We start from the raw sequence: 16,514 nt of genomic DNA on the forward strand, positions 1-16,514 counted from the left end.
GGAGAGAACAGTAGGAACTGCATTCTAGTCCAAGTTCTGCCACTAACTTGCTCTGTGACTTTGAGAAAGTTATCACCTTTTTGGGCCTTAATTTCCTTCTCAGTAAAATGGGAAAATCAGACCAGATCCCTCACTTGGCTATCCATTAGAATTATCTGTAGGGTCTTCTAAAAATAGATTCCTGGGTCACATCTCAAACCTGATGAATCAGAAGCTCTCAGAAACCAGGACTGGAAACCTAAGTTTACCAAACTCCCCAGGCGATTCTCGAACAGCCAGCCGGCCGGAGCCTGGAGACAACATTCAGGATCTAGTAGCCTGGATACTCTCGGCTCTCTTTCACCTCCAAGGTTCCAAGGATACTTCCTACTCCATTCTACTCCCTAACACTTGCTTGTGGATACCACATTACTGTTCTTTACAGAATAAGAAAAGTTAAATGAAAAGTAGCAAGATATATGTTAGAGACAGCCATATTCCCTATCATCTGCCTTACCAGGTTTTCACTTCTGCTCACTGAAAGATTTTCTTCCCTCTCATTTTCAGTAAAAGCTAAATGAAAAACTATTACTCATTTAGTAGTTAATTTTGCTGTCACCTGTCATATAAAATCATGGCATCGTTCTGCGCCTCCTGTCCATCATACTGGCCCTTTTTGGCAGCAAGCTGAGACTGGAAGTTATCAGCTGCCAACCAGAACTGTAAGATGTTCACCGCATCCTCTTTTTCCATGTACTAGGAAAAAAAAATACAAAAGAGGAAAATAAGAATATAAACACATTTCTCTCACCATCTTTAATCTGTCAGCTCCAAGTATTAAAATACAGGATGTATAAGCAAAAGAGATAAGCCTGTTCAGTTAACGTCAGTTAGGAACTCAGTCATTTGCGATTTATAAGTTTAAAAATATTCTCTTGGGGGAAAAACCAAAAAACAAACAAACAAAAAATAACCAAGACACAGCTGGATGCAAACTTTAGAGAACTGGAGTAAAAATTATACTAAAGATGGGTTAGTGGAGATGGGTTGGTGGTTCCTCATTGGCAAACAGACAAAGAGCTCTTAACCAGACCAAATGTTTTATACCTGGTCATTTACATCTTCTCAGGTGGCTGTATGAGCCTGAATGAATGCTGATTTAAAATTATGGCAAAGAGAGAAAGTGGAAAAACAAATTGCTGAACAACTGTGCATTTGTAAAGAGGCAGAATCCAAGTGTCTGTTTAAGTTACTGCTTTGTGAGATTGGGCATCCTCTTCATTCCTACTTAGTAGTCATCTACGTGGCAGCAAAGGATTTTCAACTGCTGAAGGCTAGTTACCATTACACTAAACTGCATGCCTCAAAGACATTAATAAACTCATTGCCTCTGGCAAAAGCTTCCTTGGGCAATCTTATCAAGCAGCTAAAGTAAAAACAAAGGAAAACAGTAGGGAAAAATTAACGACTTTTTTTTTTCTCTTCTGGAGACTAGTCTGCAAATACTTGTGCACTGGCCTCAAGTATCAGATTCTGTGGTTTTAAAACAGCTACAATTAATTAAAATCATGCTTTCTCTTATAAGCTGTTTAAGTTTTTCAATGTCAGAGTTAGTTTAACACCGAATTTTCATGTTCTCTTTAACTTGACTAGTATGCCATTAAAGTATGCTTGCCTTTAGATGAAACTTAAAACCATAATAAAATTAATGAAATGCAACTGATCTTTCTGGAAAAGATTGGTCTCTCCTCTGTTATTTTCTACCGACAGGGCCCCAGCAGTGAAGTTTAGGGGCTGGAATGCTCTATTAGAGGGTGAAAGGAAACACAGACTTTACCTCAGAGAAGTAAAAGAGGGCTGACTCACAGAAGAGAATGTCAGCCAAGTAAACAGTTCCACTGGTCAGCACATCAATCTGGTATTTACAGAAATGGTGACTTCGCAGAAACTCACTAAAGTGCCTGCACATGGACAAAAAGGGAGAACGTGAGGGAACGACCAAGGAAAGAGCTGCATCGGGAACACCACTCTCCATTACGCTCCCTGTTGCATCTGGAAGGCTGAGGTCAACACTGCTTTGTGTCCATGATGCCATCCTGACTCCTCCACCCGAAGGAATACGCCACTTCCTCTTGACTTCCTAGCTCTCCCGATACACAACACGTGCTACCTCATATTACAGGAACCAAAGAACATGCCCTCTTGCTCTTATTGGGCTGTAACTTCCTTCGAGACAGGGACCATGTTGTACTGTGCATTCCACAGAGTACTCTTTTAATAAATGTTGAATGAACGATTAGAGCATGCAGGAGTAATCTAAAAATTCAAACTCTGGAATGCTGGATTTAACAATACAGCATTCATTAACTGTAGATTGTGCTGTGACCAATTAGGATCTCCATCTGAAGACACGCATTGTTTAACGAAGCCAACTCTCAGAGTCATGCGACAGTCATAATCGCTCCCTCCACATGACTTCAGAATTAAAAACAAAGTCTTCTAACATGAAAAGAGTTCTTCCTTAAAAATGGAAAACCATTTTTCTTTTAATAGAGCTCATATAATTAACATTTAAAAGAAGTCAATAACCAAGATAATCGTAGATTATGAGCTTGTAAACATTCAAAACACAAATCTTCAAAGACACTTGGTTTTTAGTTTAGTGACAGCCATTCCTAACACTGAACCCAAATTCCCAAGAATGCAAACTGTGGAAGTTTGAATTTAACTTACTCTTGCTCCATTGCACTAAAGACTATGGACTGTGCCAAAACAAAACAGTTGGGATCCACCTGTCCATCTTCTCCACAAATCTTTGCTGCAAAAGAAATGACAAATGGTTAAATTTTTAGTAAATTCATGCTAGACACATCTGTGAATCAAATTAGTAATTAACATTAAGGGCATATAAATTACAAAGTTTTAAGCAGAACCAGAAGAAATACATGTGAACAGCTGATCTTGAGGTTGGGAAGGTCTTTCTAAGCAAACATGCAGAAGCAGAAATCAAAACTTTTAACAACATAAAACAAACGTCTACACATTAAAAACAGCCCCAAAACAAAATGAAAAGGCAAACTGGGGTAAAAAAAAAACAACTGCAGTACATATGACAGTTAAAAGGTTGTCATCATTATTATAACAAAAGCTGTTACGAATTAACAAAATGCCCCCAAAGGAAAAATGAACAAAGAAAATGAAAAGGCAATTCCCCAAAGAAAAAACATAAAATGGCCAATACAAAAAGGTACATGTGCTCATTAGTAATAAAATAAATATAAATACAGATTAGAATAAGGAGGCACCACACCTTTTATGTAGTAAATCAGCACAAGAGTCGTAATAATATACACACTTAGTTGTTTAATAAATAAACATGGCTGTGCAAGGGCACGGAAGCACTGACACTAATGCTAGCAGGAGTGTAAGTCAGTGCATCATCACCTTTTGGAGAGCAATTGGGCAGTTTCTAGCAGAAGTTTTAAAAATTCACATACCCTTTGAATCAACAATTCTATTCCTAGGATTGTAACCTGAAGATTCATGGATTTATGAAAAGATTTACCTATTAAGATAGTTCATCAAAATGTTCCTTGGTAGAAATTTTAAACTATCTAATGTCCTAAGAGAGTAAACTGTCCAAACAAATTGCAGCACATCAATAAGCTGTTTCACTAGCTGCTAAACGTGGCTGGAAAAAACCCATCCAACCCTGATGAATGGCTTCACTTTAAGTTCACGACCTTAGTGGAACCTTAACGAAACCCAAGGATCACAATACACTTCCCTGGTCCAGTTACTCTCATGCTCTCCTGGACAAAACATAGCATACCTTCTCTCTCCTTAAATGTCTTCTATTTTCTTCGCTGATGGTTTTGCATCCCACTTCACTAAGGACACAGAAGCCATCAGGAAATTATTTCCATCACCACCTACCACATCTCCTGCCTCACCTGCCTGTTTCCCCACACAGTCTTCTTTGTCTCCTGTTATGCAGATGGACCAGGCTCACTCCTACTTGAGCCCTCTCTTTAAGAGCCCTGGATCCCATCTCTGTCTCTCTCTCTCTCTTTGAATATGCAGATTTTATTGAGATATATTCACATACCATATATTCCATCCAAAGTATACAATCAATGTCTCACAGTATTGTCATTAGGTGTGCAATCATTATCACACTCAATTTTAGACAATTTTAATTGCTCCAAAGAGAAAAGTAACAGACACACAAAAAAAGGAAAACCCAAAACACCCCATACCCCTTATCCCTCTCCTATTATTGACCCCTAATATTGGTATGGTACACCCGTTATTGTTGTTGAAAGAATATTAAGGTATTACTGTTAAATACAGTCCGTAGCTTGTAAGAGGCAATTTTTCCCCATATACCAGTCTATTATTAACTCTGTACAAGCATCATACATTTGTAGTATAGTAGTTCATGCAAGAACTTACATATCTGTAGTGTTAATCAGTGGCATATGACTTAAACAATCCCTTTCAATCAAATTCACCCATTTCTTTTGCCTCCTCCAGCACCTGTCCCTTCTCTCTCTTCAATCTGTCCCCTCTCTCCTACTTCAACATTTCCTTCTCTACTGCCTAATTCTTATCAGCATACAGACAGGTGTTTGTATGCTAAACATCTCTCACCTTAAAACGCAAACAAACAAAAAACACCATCCTTTGACTAAGCAGCCCTTTCCAGCTCATCCTTAGGGCAAAATGCCCCTAGGAGTTGTCTATACTTGCTGTCCCCACGTCTCCCCCTAGTCTCTCTCTTGACTCCTCCAATCAGGTTTGTGTCTGGAACAGCCAATTGTAATAAGATGTCTAATGCCCACTGGATCGCCAAATCCATTCAACCCCTGGTCTTCATCTTACTTATCTATCAGCTTCACTTAACCTCTCCTTTTTTTTCACTTGACTTCCAGAAAAACTATTCTCTTGCTCTAAGTCTCCTTTGCTAGTTCTTCCTCAACTGCCAGACTTCTAAATGCTAGGGATGCCCCAGATCTCAGGCCTTAGTCCTCTTATCCTCCCTCAGTCCGCTCACTCCCAGGATAACCTCATCCAGTCTCATGGCGGATGACTCCCACACACACCTCCAACCTGGGCCTTCCTCATCAGCTCCTATCTTAGGTGTCCAACTAAACATTCGCCATTTGCATGTCTAAAACCAAGCTTCTGATTTCCGCATACACTGTTACTCCCACAATCTTCCTCATCTTATAAAAAGGCAACTCCACTCTTCTAGCCAATAAGTTAAAAAAAACAAAAACAAACAAAAAAACTGGAGTCATGTTTGATTCCTTTTTCCTCTTACATTACTTCCAAATCACCAGCAAATTCTGTCAGTGGCGCCTCTGAAATCTTTTTAAAGCCTAACATTTCAAGGATTTGTGGAAGATGTTGGGGATAGTGGGAAATTCCATTAACTAACAGCAACTGAAAGAATCAAGTATCTAGGAATAAATCTAACCAAGGATGTAAAGGACTTGTACACAGAAAACCATTGCTAAAGAAATCAAAGGCAGTCTAAATAAACGGAAGGACATTCCATGTTCATGGATTGGAAGACTCGATTCTGTTAAGATGTCAATTCTACCCAAAGCAATTTAAGCAATCTCAATCAAAACTCCAAAAGCCTTCTTTGCAGAATTAGAGAAGCCAATCATCAAACTTATGTGGAAGGGTAAGGGACTCCAAAAAGCCAAAGCCATCTTGAAAAAGAAGAACAAAGTTGGAAGACACACAATTCCCAATCTTAAACCTTAGAACAAACCTACAGTAATCAAAACAGCATAGTACTGACACAAGGACAGACATACAGACCAAAGGAATTGAATTGAAAGTTCAGAAATCAACCCTCACATTTATGGCCAACTAATTTTTGCGAAGGGTGCCAAGTTTACTCAATTGGGAAACAACAGTCTCTTAAACAAATGGTGATGGGAAAAGTGGGTATCCATATGCAAAAGAATGAAGGTGGATCCTTACCTCACATGATATAAAAAAATCAATTCAAAATGGCTGAAAGACCTAAATATAAGAGCCAGAACTTTAAAACTCCTAGAAGAAAACATGGGGAAGCATCTTCAGAAGCCTGTGCTGGGCAATGGTTTCTTAGACTTTATACCCAAAGCACAAATAATAAAATAAAATAAATAGATAAATGGGACCTCCTCAAAATTAAAAACTTCAGAGCATCAAGTTGTTTATCATGAAAGTAAAACAGCAGCCTAGACAATGGGAAAAAATATTTAGAAACCACATATCTAATTAGTGTTTCATATGCAAAATATGCAATGAAATCCTACAATTTGACAACAAAAAGACAAATAACCCAATTTAAAAATGGGCAAAAGACTATGATAGCCATTTCCCCAAGGCAGATATTCAAATGGCCAAAGAGCACCCGAACAGATGCTCAATATCATTAGCCATTACGGAAATGCAAATCGAAACCACAAAGAGATACCATTTCACACCCATTAGCAGGGTTACTATTAAAAAAGAAAACTAAAAATGTTGGAGAAACAGGAACACTCGTTCATATCAGCAGGAATGTAAAATGGTGCAGCCACTGTGGAAGACAATATGGCGGTTCCTCAGAAAGTTAAGAATAGAATTACCATACGACCTAGCATTTCATTCCTAGGAATATACCCGAAAGGACTGAAAGCAAAGACTTGAACAGGCATTTGCACACCAATGTTTATAGATGGAACTTTGCCAAAAGATGGAAGCAGCCCAGGTGCCCAACAACTGATGAATGATTAAATAAAATGAGGTATATACATACAATGGAATATTATTTGGCCATAAAAAGGAAAGAGGTAATGATACATGCTTCAATATGGATGAACTTTAAAGACTTCATGTTCAGTGAAATAAAGCAGACACAAAAGGACCGATATTGTATAATCACATGTATATGAAATAACTGGAATACGCAAATTCAGAGTTAAAAACTAGAATATAAGTTACCAGGGGCCAGGGTGGAGGTAGGAAATGGGGAGTTGTGCTGGTTTGAATCTGTCATGTAGCACAGAAAAGCCTTGTTCTTTTTATCAAATCTTGAGTAGACTTACTGTGGCTGGGACCTTTTGATTAAATTATTTAAATGGAGATGTGACCAGGCCCATTCAAGGTGGGTCTTAATTAGTTTACTGGCATCCTCTATGAGATGATAAAAGGCAAAGACACTTTGAAGAGAGCTCAGAGCCGACAAAGACCCAGACACGTGAAGATGCTAAGAGATGAAGCCCAGAGTCTGCCCCGGGGAAGGTAAATGAGAAGCCACAGACGCTTAAAGAGAAGGCCACTGAAATCAAAAGCTGAAACCCAGGAACAAAGGACAAACAGATGCCAGCCACATGCCTTCCCAGCTGACAGAGGTGTTCTGGATGCCATCGTCCTTTCTTTAGTGAAGGCATCTTCTTCTTGATACCTTAGTTTGGACCCTTTTATGGCCTTAGAACTGTAATTTTGTAGCCTAATAAACCTTTTTTATAAAAGCCAATCCATTTCTGGCATATTGCATTTCTGGAAGCTTTAGGAAACTGGAACAGATTTTGGTACCAGAAGAGTGGGGTGCTGCTGAATTTGCAAGTACCAAACATCTTGGAATGGCTTTTTAAATGGAAAAGGGAAGATTCTGGAAGAACTGTGAGAAGCTTGATAGGAAAGAACCAGATTGCTTTCAAGAGATTGTTGGTAGGAATATGGAGTCTAAAGATATGTCTGATGAGGCCTTAGACAGAAATGATGAAAGTGTCTTTGCAAACTGGAAGAAAGGCAATCCTCGTTTTAAAGCAGTACAGAATTTGGCAAAGTTGAGAAATGAGAGAGGAAAGAGATAAACTGAGAACTGAACCCCTGGATATAAGGAAAACAGAAAATGATGGTCTGGAAAATTCTGGGCTTCCAGAAAGTGAGACTCCAGAGGATAGTACCCCACATGAGGATTTGACCAGCCAGCCATTTCAGGACTGGAAATGGAGTTATCTAGGAAGGACTTTAGGAAAGTCCTATCATCTGACAGTTTTAGCCCCTGTAAGATGCATGCCAAGCCAACAAATTTCTTGCAAGATCTCTATAAATGGAACCATTGCCAGTCTGGACTAAACGGGACAGAAAAGGGACAGATTGAAGGAAAAATTTCTTCAAAGGCAGAACCATGGAAGCCAAGGTCTGAAGCTAAGAAACCCCAGGCCAGGAGAGTGGACCCACCTACGCATGTAAAGCGGTGAGTTCAAAGATGATGGAGCACATTCCCTGGGGATTGAGGAGAGCCTAGCCACCACCCTACTGTTCTGAAGGGGTTGAGTGTGTGCCCCAGAGATGGCTGAGAGTCCAGGTGCCACCCCGATGCTTGAGGAGGGTGGAGCTGAGAACAAGGTAGTCTCCCCAGTACTTGGATATGTTGGAGCAATCACCCCAGCATCTGGAAAAAGCAAGGCTGCGGCGTAAGCCTTTGGAAAAGGTGGGACTGCCACTCTTTCAAGCCCAGAGGATAAAACGTCATTATATAAATGACTTTCAGACTTTGAAATCTAAAGGAGTTTGCCACCCTGTGGGTTTTAGGAACTGCCTGGGTCCTGTGACCCCTGTTTTCCTTTTGATTTCTCCCAATGGCAATGGGAATGTTTATCTATGACTATCCCTCCTTTATACAGGAAGCAGATCCTTGTTCTAAGTTTCACAGCCAGAGGGGAATTTTGCCTTAGGACAAACCACGCCTGTAACTGATTTTGATAAGACTTTGCACTTAATATTGTTACTGAAATGATTTAAGGCTTTTGTGATACTGTAATGGAATGAATGTATTTTGCATACGGAAAGAACATGTCTTTTTGGGGACCAGGGGGTGGAATGTGTTGGTTTGAATCTATTATGTACCCCAGAAAAACCATGTTCTTTACATCAAATCTTGTGGGCGCAGACTTATTGAAGGTGAGATCTTTCGATTAGGTTGTTTCCATGAAGACGTGACCCACCCAACTGTGGGTGGGACCTTTTGATTAGATTATTTCCCCAGGGATGCTACTTCGCCCATTCAAGGTGGGTCTTAATTTGTTTACTGGTGTCCTCTATGAGAGGACAAAAGGCAGAGACATTTTGAAGAGAGCTCAGAGCTGATACAGACCCAGACACTTGAAGATGCAGAAAGAAAGACATTTGGAGATGCTAAGCTAAGAGATGAAGCCCAGCGTTTGCCCCAGAGAAGCTAAGTGAGAAGCCGTAGATGATTAACGAGACCACTGGAATCAGAAGCTGAAAGCAATGCAATCCAGGAGCAAAGGACCAGAAGATGCCAGCCACGTGCCTTCCCAGCTGACAGAGGTGTTCCGGATGCCATTGGCCTTTCTTCAGTGAAGGTATCCTCTTGTTAATGCCTTAGTTTGTACACTTTCATGGCCTTAGAAGTGTAAATTTGTGAACTAAGAAACCCCATTGTAAAAGGCAAATTCATTTCTGGTATTTTGCACTCCTGCAGCCTTAACAAACCAGAACAGGAGTTAATGCTTAAATTGTGTAGACCTTCTATTTGGGGTGATGGAAAAGTTTTGGAAATGGACGGCTCTGATGGTAGCACAACACTGTGATAATATTTAACAGCAATGAGTTATATATTTGAATGTGATTAAAAGGAGAAATTCCAGGTTGTACATATGCCAGTAGATTTAAAATTTAAAAACAAACCATAGGACCATACAACACAGTGAACCGTAATGTAAACCAAGTACTATAGTTAATAGTAAAATTATAAAAATATTCTTTCATCAACAAATGTACTGCACTAATGCAAAGTGTTAATAGGGTATGATATGAGAACTCTGCATTTTATGCATGATTTTTCTATAAACTTCCAACTTCTCTAACAACAACAAAAAAAGCAAACAGATGGGGACAAACCACCACCACCAACAAGATCTATATGTTATAGGTATCTGCATGGGAGAAAAGAAAAGGGAACATCTGGGGCAGTGTCTGACGGACAACTCCACCCCCTCTCCCAATAGCCAACAGGTGCCCACTGGAAACTGTGTGAGCCAATCTCAGAACTACAGTTGAGACTGGAAGGCGTTTTGCTGTCTATAACAAGTTTGCAAAATACCTACAGTAAAGACCGAAAGGGCTGGAAGCCATCAGCTCCTATGACCTCTCAAAACTAGCCTGCCAACGCTCTCTTTTAGTACAGGGCCTCAAAATGAGAGGAATTTGCTGGGAATGCTCTATTTCATAAATAAAAAATACTGAATTTTTGATAAATGAATAAATGAACCACTTTTCTGTGAATGTAGGCGCACCCAAAGTCTTTCTGATGGAACATAGTAACAGCTTTGAAACTTTTTTACTATGATCAACAGAGAAAAAAATACAGTTGTGTGACCCAGTATACACATACAGTACATACATGTATACATAATAGGGATAATTTCTTGAAATAATTGCTTTTACCATTGTAAAGCACTTTCACTTTTCTATTCTAGCCTTTTTTTGTACTTGGGGGGGGAGGGTCAATGGGAAGGAGGTAGGAGGAAGTTGGTCCCAAACCAGAGTTTGAAAGACACTACTAATATAGCACAGTAATTAATGTTTGAGATTTGGAAACAGATTGCCTGGTTCTGCCATGTCTAAGCTGTGTTACTTCAAACAAATTACTTAACCTCTCTGTATTTCAGTTTCTTCATTTATAAAATACGAATAACAACTATATTTACCCTGCAGGGTTCTTCAGAAGACTAAATGAGTTTATCCATGGAAACCGCTTAGAAAATTACCTGGTATACTAAGTGCTCAACAGTGTGCTGTTATAGTTCTTGCTGCTATTCAGGTCAAAGTCTAAGAATTTGGGTCCAATGTGTACAAGAGAAAGTTATAAAAAAGTATTCCAAAAACAGACTAGGAGAAGACATGTTGAATTTCATGTTCATAAAAAATGTTTAGTCAATAAGCAAAAACAGTCAACTCTTTAAGCACTGCTTACCTATGATGTCATTTCTCATTGCTTCTGTAATTGGTATTGGCTTAGCAGCATCTGGAGATATATATTTGGTAAAAGTATTCACTGCATCTTGTTCTATACCTGCAAGGAAGAAGGGTACAGCTTCAAAAATCAAAAAGTAACTTGGCCTACGGTAATGAATTATACTCAAGAATAGCAAGGCTGTTTGCTGTGTGTCCAAGCACCTCCATATATAGTTATTACAAAACTAGTTTCCACCATAATGTTGCTTTTTAATTGTCTGGTTTGAGTTATACATGAATTTTTTCTCTCCCTTATGAGTCAAACAATTATTTATGCATGTTCTCTTTCCATGCCTCTTCTCTAAAGTGCCAACTTAAAGGACTTGTATAGCAATATGACTAACAGCAGGAGCTCAAAAATTAGTTTTAAATGTACATTTAAAATATTTTGCAAAATTTCTTCACATACATGAAGTCATTCATGTGACCTCCAACAACGCTGGAAGGCTGAAACAATCAATGATGTGGTCTCAGGACTTCTTTGCATCTTTAAAATTACTGAGGACCAGAAAGAGCTTTTGTTTATGTGGACTGTATCTCTAGGTATTTGTGGGCATTAGAAATTTAAAATGAGAAAACACTATTAATTCATTTTAAATTAGCAACATCAAACCTGTTAGACGTTAACACAAACATTTTTCATGAAAAATAACTATTTTCCTAAAAAAAATCCAACAACTATTTTCCAAAATGAAAAAAATCAGAAGAGGGCATTCATTGATTTACATTTTTGCAACTTTCATGTCTGTCTTATCAGCAAACTGTTGGATTCTCATATCTGCTTCGGAATTCAATCTGTTGTGATAAGCTATTTTGGCTGAAGTGGATATGAAGAAAATCTGGTCTCACACATTTGTAATTGGGAAAAGAAGGAATATTTTAATAGCTTTTTGAGATAACTATGGTTATTTTCCTCTTTGACACTACACCAAACCTCTAAGAGAAAGTTTCTTAAAAGTTAATTACAATGTAGAATATGAAATATCAGTGAACTTCTCATATCATGTTACGCTAAAATTCACTATTTGATTTCCCACTTTTACTCCTGAATGACTTCATAACATCTTACATTAGTCATCTGGAAAATACTGGTTATGCAGATCTTTCAAATGTTGATGCCTTTCACCATGCAATGTTAAAAAAAATCACATTGTTAATATCACCAATGATCTCATCAGAACACTTTAAAACTGTCATAGCTTAGAGTAGTGATAGAAGTTTTCCAAAATACTAATTTTCAGTTGAAATGCTTGAATTTAAATACTGGACAACAAATACTGTCAGTTCTTTTCCTTGATATTCCAGGCTCACTCCATTCATTTTCAAGAAAATGTCTGCTAAGTACTAAAGCCTGAGTAACGACAGTTTGTCTGTAGTCATTCTTTCAAGTAAAAATGGTATTCCATGAAAAAGCAGCTAATTCAGCTTACAAGACAATCAACTGCAAACATGGTTTTCCTGGAGACAATGCCTATCCTTCAGTATGCATTAGACGGGCTTTATGTGTACCTTCCATGTCATCACATGTGATGTGTGCTCCAAAGACATTCTCAAGTAAAACTGGCATCTCCTCTTCCTGTGGCAATGTGGCAGTCAAAGATCCAGTGATGACATGTACAGTTTGGTGTTAATGCTGGCAGGTGTTCCCACTGCTGCTTTCACATCATTCCAGTTTATCAACACAGTGAGGAAGACAAATAGCATCTTCAAATTCTTAGGAAAATGGTTTTCACATCACAAACCCCTTGAAAAAGTCTCAGGACCGCCTACAGGAGTGGGAACCACACTTTGAGAACCTCTGGGTTAAAGAATATACATTATCCCTATTTTTATAGATAATTTATGTACAAAAAAGTAGAATGACTTGTTTGAGGTCAAGAAAGTGGCAGGGTCAGGACTAGAGGTCGGGTCTGACTTCACTGCCAGTACTGTCTCCAGTACACAAAGTTGTAAAAAGATGTGTTTCGGGCATGGGGAGGGTGTGAATCCGTCTGTCTCCAAATAAGGCCTCGAGGAAAGGGACCACTTGCAAAGACGTTGGGGGATTGTTTTTGTCTTCCACCGGAACAAAAATAATCCAAATGAATTCCACTCTTTCAACAAACATTTGCTGTGCAGCTGCTATGAGCAAATTATTAATCAGAACAAGGACACTGGTTTTGCAGAAAACTTCCGTCAAAAAGCCTTGAAAATGAGAATTTGGATTATTTGTAAATGCTTGCTTTTCCATTAACCAAAACCAGCTAACAATCCCAGACAAATGCAGTGAGAACATGTGTAGATACTAAACGCACATTTTCTGGAGGATTAAATCCACTGAAAGAAGTTTTTGATACCCTTAAATAAAACATTAACTGTATTTCATTTCAGAAACATATAACCAGGTTACACCCTTCTTTTGGATCCAGAAGACTCAGTTTCCATTTATTTAAGAATAAGACAACACTAACGTTTAACTGATAAATATTAGACTAAGTTAATGCCTTGGTCCAATTTTTAAATTAGTCTTTACAAAAAGAACAATGGAAATAGAAATTGCTTAAAACATTCTGTTTTTATTTTTTAAGTTCCTACCTGTTAAGAACCTGTGAGGCCAGATTATTTTCCTCCAAGCATTTGGGTGATGTTTAACCCTACTCAGTTTAATATTTCAATTTTTTTAAAGTTTAAAAATTTTTAAATGGCTCAGACTTTGTCTTTTAATTTTATAAACAATAAACCCCAAACATAAAATACCAACTGACTACGTGAGGTGATACAAATATAGAGAGTGACAAAGTCCAAAAGTACTCCAGAATTTTGCCAATACTTCCATGTAACTAAGATACATCAGCACTTCATTCAAATGGATATATTTCAGATGACTGATTTTATGGACAAAGCCATGATAATATATGTCAATTAAGATCGTTCTGGGGCACACAACGTAACAAATTAAGATATGAGCAATTAAAATATAAAAGATAAAAGGTTAAATAACAAAAGAAATTCTTCAGACTATAAATGTCGTACAACGGACAAAAATTTTCCTGAGTGCCCAGCTGGAGTCTGTGCCATTCATCTCTACATCCTTGGTGTCTAGTATGGGACCTGACATACAATAGGTGTTTAATAAACAATTACTGAAAGATCAAATCTACCATATAGTACAGCGACTGCATTTTCTGTTAGAATAATTTTAAGTTGTTAGCAACATCTTAATGATAAAACCTGAGATCAGGAATTCTTTTTAGGGAGCAGGGAAGAAGTCTTGTGATGAAGATGCCTTAAAGCAGAGAATAAAATAATATGGGGAGTGAGACTCCACCACAAGGAACACAACATGCAAGCCTATTCCTAAAAAAGTGTGTGTACCAGCAAAGCGCAAAATTAAAAAATTGATCAAAGAGGGAATTATTTTAACCTCTACTTCTTTAAATAAGGTAGGATCCTAAGATCAAACTTGGTATCTGTTTAAACAGAAGTAGAAAACACCAGTATATCCTAAAAACGTTACTCAAAAAAAATTATGCACTGCTTTTCAGTTCTTACTTTCCATTTTTAGATACAAGGGTCTTAAGCCATTACAAATCCCTTCACTGGTAAAGGACAAGGACGTGTTCAGCAAACCTTAGGCCACCTCTCAGTGATATATGCAAATATAAAAAGTTTATTTAAGATACTTTCCACTCTTCGTGAAAAATGAGAGCTGCCAACAGGGGAGTAGATGGTAGAAATTTCTAGGTTCCAGAAGTGATCGTAATAGGAACCACCACAGGCAGGCATTAAACCAATATCCTCCTCATGTGTTTACTTTTTAAGAAGAAAAAGCAAATCCATATTAAAAATGTCTTTTTATTTAATTTAAAATCCTAACAAGTAGGTCAAGATGAAGTACGCATTCTCCACCCTCTCTTCCATAGAATGCACCCGAGAAGCCTGGACAGAATGCAGGGAGCAACCATCCGAGTACTTTTCTCGTACAAGTGGTAGCAGGCAGACTGACAAAAGAAACCAGTACCTGAAGTACCACCACACTGGCGGCGAGTTTCCCATTTTTGTTTCTCCAGCACCTTCTCACCTGTACTCAAAAGCTAGCCCAAAATCTGAAACTGCACACCGGTTGCAGACAGAAAAGGCTGCAAGGGAAGGTGTCTTTATTTCTGGTCTGAGGAGCAGAAAAGGGGGCTCCTGTGGGGCACACAGAGTGGGGAACCCCCCGGGATTGCATTTTTTTCCTTTCTCTTCTGTCTCAGGCCCGGGCAGCAGCACAGTAGCGGTGGTGGTGATGGCAGCAGAGGCCGGCAGGCAAAGCTGAGAGGGAGGACAATCCTCCTCTGACTGAGAAAGTGCGGGCCCACGAGCAAGGGGAGAGTCTCTACTGCTGCGTGGCCAGAGACGGACACAGCTGCAGAGAGTGTGACGAACGGGGAAACACAAGCCTCAGGTTTCCATACAGGCCACCAGGCGGGGGCCCCTGGGAGCCAGAAAGTGTCAGGGAGCTTGAGGAAAGGAGGAAGCTCAAGAAGCTTATGAAATCGTGTGTGGTCTCCCAGGCTCACCCTTGGGCTCGGCATGGATGGAGCGGCCCCCGTAAGAGCAGAGCGAGGCTTTGAGAAGGAATGACGGGGCATACTGGCCAGGGGTGACGCGCAGGCAGCTAAGATTCAAAGGCTTTGACAACAGAACTGACACTGGAAGCGCAGCCCACAGAAGGCTGCGTTTACCTATCAGTGGCTTGCTAAAACAGAACTTGCAGCGTTTTCTACAGGATTTAAAGATCCTGAGACAAACTGTACAGGATACTATCTAAAATTCCTTGAGATACAGAGAAACAGAAAATCTCATTATCTCACAAGGAATAGACAACCAACAGACATGTCAGGCCAAGATGACACAAATGCTAGGATTATAAAACAAAGTTGTTTTTTTAAAGAAGCTGTTCTAACCCTCCTCTAAGAAGTAAGGACCAAGACTCTTGAAACAAATGGAAAGACTGGCTCAGCAGAGAAACAGAAGACATAAAAAGAAACAAAAGAAATTTTAGAACTAAAAAACATAATAACCAAATTGTAATTTCACTGGAATGATTCAACAGCAGAATGGAAAAGACAGGAAAGAATCAGTGAATGTGAGGATAGATGAACAGAAATTTTCCAATCAAAACAACAGAAAGAAAAAACATTGGAATAAAAGTAGAGAGAGCCTCAGGTCCTGCAGGACAATAACAAAAGATTTACCAACCATGTAACTAAAGTTCCAGAAGGAGAGAAGAAGATGTACAGTGCTAAAAAAATTTTTGAAGAAATAATGGCAGAAAACTCCACAATCTGGCAAAAAAACATACAGTAAGATTCAAGAAGCCCAGTGACCCCCAAACAGGAGGAAACCAAAGAAAGTCATATTCAGATACCATAATCAAACAACTGAACAGTAAAGACAGAGGAAATATTTTGAAAACACCCAGAGAAAAACATGTTAAACATAGGGCAATAATGATTCCAAAACTCATCAGAAAC

The 16,514-nt window shown here is 38.9% G+C and overlaps 1 protein-coding gene across 3 annotated transcripts in view; it reads right to left on the reverse strand.

Moving 5' to 3' along the window:
• The window catches only part of AKAP10 (A-kinase anchoring protein 10), a 112,173-nt gene that overhangs the window by 75,828 nt on the left and 19,831 nt on the right, over nucleotides 1–16,514 (reverse strand). For all 3 annotated transcript variants that reach the window (XR_005212572.1, XR_005212573.1, XM_037808202.1), the window contains exons 5-8: nucleotides 10,976–11,074; nucleotides 2,713–2,797; nucleotides 1,817–1,940; nucleotides 599–735 (exon numbers count right to left, since the gene is read on the reverse strand). Coding sequence is in view for 1 of the 3 variants with exons in the window: in XM_037808202.1 (XP_037664130.1) it covers nucleotides 599–735; nucleotides 1,817–1,940; nucleotides 2,713–2,797; nucleotides 10,976–11,074 (445 nt within the window). In the remaining 2 variants the exon portion in view is untranslated. The remainder of the gene's footprint in view (nucleotides 1–598; nucleotides 736–1,816; nucleotides 1,941–2,712; nucleotides 2,798–10,975; nucleotides 11,075–16,514) is intronic.

The sequence above is a fragment of the Choloepus didactylus genome, chromosome 18, assembly GCF_015220235.1.
Source record: "Choloepus didactylus isolate mChoDid1 chromosome 18, mChoDid1.pri, whole genome shotgun sequence".
NCBI classification, from domain to species: Eukaryota; Metazoa; Chordata; class Mammalia; order Pilosa; family Megalonychidae; genus Choloepus; species Choloepus didactylus.